At 35.1% G+C, this 5,328-nt stretch overlaps 1 protein-coding gene across 1 annotated transcript; it reads right to left on the bottom strand.

Moving 5' to 3' along the window:
- Positions 1 to 250: 250 nt before the first annotated feature.
- Positions 251 to 1,111, bottom strand: LOC149547514 (protein NODULATION SIGNALING PATHWAY 2-like). Its single transcript, XM_089794137.1, has one exon. The coding sequence runs from the start codon at positions 1,109 to 1,111 to the stop codon at positions 251 to 253; it is 861 nt and encodes a 286-aa protein (XP_089650263.1).
- Between the last annotated feature and the right edge of the window lie 4,217 nt (positions 1,112 to 5,328).

The raw sequence follows: 5,328 nt of genomic DNA, 5'->3' as shown, positions 1-5,328 counted from the left end.
ATTTATCTAAAATATGCATACAAACTTTGCTCGTGCTTCATTGACCTCTCATTATAGATATATAAAGATAATATAATCACTGGAACTTTATTGCATATATAAGACTATAAGACTATAGGTATAACCATTGCACCCTTCAAAAGTGGAAGTGCTAGATTAAAATCTACATACAAACTATGCTCGTGCTTCACAGACCTTCATTATAGATGTAGAAAGATAATAATCACTAGAACTTTATTGGCAAGAACAGTCAGTCAATCGGTTTCCATACGGAGATGCGAGACAAAAAAGTTGAATGCCACTGGAGAAATAGTTGGTGAGTACCTACTAATTTGACTTTGTACTGTATTGGGAAGCCTGAGATCAGGAGCATCTGATTCGCATGGATGGTGTACTTCTTGCTTAGTTCACCTGGGACAAACCCGCATTTGGGTGGGATGTCAAGAACTAGCGGGCCCAAAAGGCCATCTTTAAAAGGAAAATAATTTAATGGCCTGCATAGCATTGGAGCCAAAATTAACAAATTATCGACCCTTGCTCGAGCATACGCATAGCGATCAGGCAACGCTGCTTCCGAACAATCGAAAACTGCACAGAGATTTCTCAAGCATTCGCCAAAACTCTCAAACAAGTCGAGCTTTTCATGGGGCTCGTCGGGAGGACCCGTTCCAATCGTCAGGATAACTGGGTTAAGCTGCCGCGCTGAATGAATAAAATAGACCAAACTACTTCTGCTTCTCTCACAGAGATGCGGCAATTCCCACATGCAATTCACAGCTACGATTTCATCCTCTTTGCTCTTCATATTTTCCAGATCTGCCTCCTCGAATGAAAATGCCATGCCAAGTGAGTCAGCATATAAAGAGAGCATTTTGCCCGTGTATGAAGACATGGGCACTGAATCAGCGGCAACATTAATTTGGTCCTCGCCACAATCCCATGTAAGGGCAGTTATTTTGAGGTGTCCAATTTTGTAACCTCCACTTTTCAAAGCTTCCATCAACGGTGGCCACTGCATTCCTTCCATGATGTCGAAGTCGATTATATGGAGTGTTTTTCCTTCGCCCTTGACTGCTTCCACAATGCTCGGTTTCGCGGTGAAATGAGCCATTCTCATGAATGGGAAGCTTTGATTAAGTAAACACAAAGCACTCAGATCATTAGAATGCAGTGGCTTCAATTCGACAGGATCACCGACTGAATTGAGATGATGAATCTGGTGCAGTGAACGAGACAAGTAGAAGGCAACCCTCTCCACGGTGGAGCCTCTTGCAGATACCAATTGTCGCAATCTGCAAAACGGAAATTTCAGCAAGATCATGGGAGCCATCTGATATGGCTTCAGCGCATGCTGTTAAAAGATGAAAAACTAAAGATCCCCTGTTATCTGACGAATCCGCATAGCTACAATGAATCGCTCTCTTTTCAATCCAATCAACTGTACCGGTTGACGTAGTTGGATTCTCAATACAGGGAAAATTTTCAGCTTCCAGACTCGTGATGACATTCCTATCGTAATCCTCCATTTGAATTCCTCCTTGTTCTGCTTCGGCCATTAGTTCTTCCATTAAATCCTCATCTATTGAAGACAATTCAAATGCTTCTACAGAGCCATTGTCCTGAATCGCTAGATCTCCTGGCTTCTGTTGGTTCTTATTTGGAATATCTTTAGATGTGGTGAGATTCCCATCCACAAAATGAATTCCGGACACTAATGATTCCCTCTCTTCAACAAATCCATCTCTCCCAATAAATGATTCAGTCAGACATGAATCCAAATCTGGCATTTTTCCTTGTAAATGTATGGAATAACTTAATGGAATGCCGTTAAAGCAATCAAAATCTTCACCCTGGGAGCGATTTCCTAATTCATGCTACAATGTTCTCTCATCCATCACGAATAAAAAATTTCTGATCAGAATCAGTGGCGTGATATGAAAGTCTCTATACTCTAATGAAGTGATATGACTGGGAACGATTTTGAATTTTTCCACTTCCTCCTAAATCATCGTGATATTACGGAAAACAACTTTGAAGTTTTCCAGTCACTCGTAGAGCATCTTAGGGCTCAGTAAAGGTCTTCCATGATTTCTCCGATATTTCCCTCTGCATCTCGACAAAGTTAACCATTTTTTTCTTCTTATTTAAGGAAGTTGACCGACTCTAATCCTCAACGCTGTATATGTCTTAAACTATATTAAATTCCAAAGCAGTGGACCACAATTCTGATTGCTCTCCAAGAATTCTGTTAGATGGATTATTATCCTGCTTTCATCCATGCTTAATGAGTAAATATCCTCTGAATTTATTAAGTTTCAAAAGTATCATGCGTATGTTAGATTGATATGTAAAATATCAGTAGAAAATTCTTACGTTAGTTAATATGGCATTTGAATCAAACAATACAAATAACGGGAATAATATTTATTTATTAATCATAAAATATAGTTTTTTATTACAAAAATTCCACATATTTTTAATAAGGGTGACAATCTTCTATGTTAATTATTAGCACTATCACATTTTAATGTTTGTTTGTAGTGAGAAGAAAAACACCCAAATGTCAAATACTCAAAAGTTCAAAAGTTGTTTATTCTGTTTTTTTTTCACAAACTAATATATTTGAAGGATATAAATTATATTAGTTAAAAATTAAATGAATCAGAAAGCACATTCTCTAGCTACTATGATTTAAATGTTAGTTTTTTTCATAGTAGTCATATGATTAATTGAGTACTATATTAAATATTATGTCTATAAAATAATTTTTTTTTTACTGTAATTTTTTTAAAATTAATTTCTTTTACAATTAAATTAAATGTTTATGACATTTTCTATTAACTATATATTTTATAAAGAAAAAAAATGACATAGAATACTAGATACAAATTTGAGTAAGCTTATGTGAAACATAATTAATGTTGTGAGAATGTAAAAGAACAATTAGAACCTTAAAAAAGATAAATTATTAGGCTATTATTTATTAATCATATGATATTTGAATTAAATAAAATAAAAATACTAAGAATAATGATCAATGTACCTCAAATGAAAAAAAATAATTTTATTTTAAAACTTATAATATAAATAAATAATTTCATAGTTAAAATATGTTAATGAATATTGGATTTATTGTAATGTGTTTACATTTTAATTAGTCATAAGGATAAGTCGAATTAAATGGTTACTTTCTATTTGATTTAACTTAAATGTTCATAAAATAAATAAAAAATATATTATTTCTTTATATTTAATGACCTATAAAATAAAAATTTAATAAGTGATTATTAAAATATCAAACATTTGAATTATTTGAGATCAATATCATGATCAAATTTAATGTATAAAATTTTAGTGAATGACAAAAAATAAAAGTATATTGTTTTATAAACTTTTTTTATTTTTAAACTAAGTATATTATGTGGTGAATTTGTGGTGTTTTTCTTTGGCTCTTTCTGTGGCTATGTATCCCTTTCTTGCCCCAACCTTTGAGATTTTCTTTCATGCACGAGGTGATTTCCTCTCCCCCTTGCCACCTTGATGGAAACACAACCAAAGACTAGAATGAACGCACAGGAAAAGGGAAAATATTATTATTAATGAAAAATGCCCTATGGGCTCACAATAGTATGATCCTAGAGAAAGAAATCCTCCACACAGTACCTTCTCTCAAACTCCATCGAGAACTGCCTTTACAATGCCAGAAGTGTTCTTAAATAAGCCCCAAATGTTTTAGGGTTAGGAATGAATTCTAGAATATGCCAGTTGGCATCCACTGCCAAAACAAAAGGTTCCAGAAGTCATGTTAGAAGTTGGTGTAAAATTAGAAGAATCCAAAAATGGTAGTCTGAATTTCGGGACGCATAGCTTTTGAACTGTGACTTTGACTGACAAACCATTTACATTTTCAAAAAGCTCTTGAATCGCTCTATAGCCTTATGGAATAGCTTTTCTCATCCCACATTTTTTGGCTCTGTACGAGGCCATTTAGTGGCTCGAATCTGACTTTGAAGTGCTCTTAGGAGGTCTTTAGGAAAATTAAAACTGTAATAACTTTCTAACTATAAAGCCTTTTGACCTGATTCTTTTTCTAGAGCATTTTAAATTACAATTATAATCATCCCTCCAACTTACACCCTCTAACTCATCATAATTTTTGCTTGATTACAAAATAACTCATTTTTTGCATTTACACATATCTTGAGGTGCTTAAGGTGCTTAAAAACTCTAACCCAGAAAACTAATGGTGGAATTGTGAAAGTTGGAACCTTTATTTGACCCAAATGGGTATCTAGAAATAAAAACACATTAAACAGAAAACTATCTCTAAGCATATTTTTGGGTGATACAAGATTGCCCTTACACCACTGGACGCTCTCGTATCAGACACCCAGGGTAGATTGAAAAGTGACCCTATCACTTTATGGTAGAGGAAAACTCAAATGGACAACCTCTACTACTGATATTCAAGTTGAGTCCTCTATTGGTCGTCCTTTCCACATCACTAGGTACTCTTCATACTACCTATTTTTGGTACTCCTACCAACACGACTATCTAGAATCTCTTCTATCTCCTCCTTCTTAAAAGTAGGAATTGGACATGGCTCCAGCATCAACCCCTCATCTACACTATCATCATAATATTCTGTTAAGTCTACAATGTTAAAGATAGGAGAAATGTGAATCCCATCGGGCAACTGCACCTCATATGCATTTCCCAAGTCATGTTTCTTCAAGATTTTACAAAGGCCAAATTTCTTCATCTTCAACTTGTTGTAAGTACCCACTAGAAATCATTCCTTTTGTAAGTGTACCATAACCAGATCCCCTACTTGGAATTCCTTATGTCCCCTCCTTTGATCTACCCTAGCTTTATACTGTTGATTCATCTTGATAATGTGTGTATGGACCTCCTCATGTAGGCTCTTGACATGTTCAGTAAATTCTTCTGCCTCAGCACTTGTCCTCTCCCCTTGCTCCATCTTCCTTAATTATGGTGTAGTCCTTGGGCTGCTGCCATACATAATTTGGAATGGTGATCTACTAGTACTCCGATTTATAGAATTATTGTAAGAAAATTTTTCTTGTGGTAGAATCAAATCCCATCCCTTGGGCTTATCTCCCACTAAACACCTTAGCAAATTGTCTAGACTTCTATTTACCACTTTTATCTATCCATCAATTTGTGGATGGTGTGTAGAACTGAACTTCAATTCCGTCCTCAACTTCTTCCATAAAGTCCTCCAGAAATACCCCACAAATTTAGTATTTCTGTTGGAAACAATACTCTTTGGGAGACCATGTAGTCTCACTACCTCTCTGAAAAAC

This window comes from Cupressus sempervirens, chromosome 7 (genome assembly GCF_028749045.1).
Source record: "Cupressus sempervirens isolate cs-2001-9-10 chromosome 7, ASM2874904v1, whole genome shotgun sequence".
In the NCBI taxonomy this organism is placed as follows: domain Eukaryota; kingdom Viridiplantae; phylum Streptophyta; class Pinopsida; order Cupressales; family Cupressaceae; genus Cupressus; species Cupressus sempervirens.
Note: the sequence above shows the minus strand (reverse complement) of the source record. Positions and strands in the feature narration are given on the sequence as shown.

Bases quoted from the DNA above. Each gene is read 5' to 3' on its own strand.
- LOC149547514 (XM_089794137.1), bottom strand. From the start codon at position 1,111: ATGGCTCATTTCACCGCGAAACCGAGCATTGTGGAAGCAGTCAAGGGC.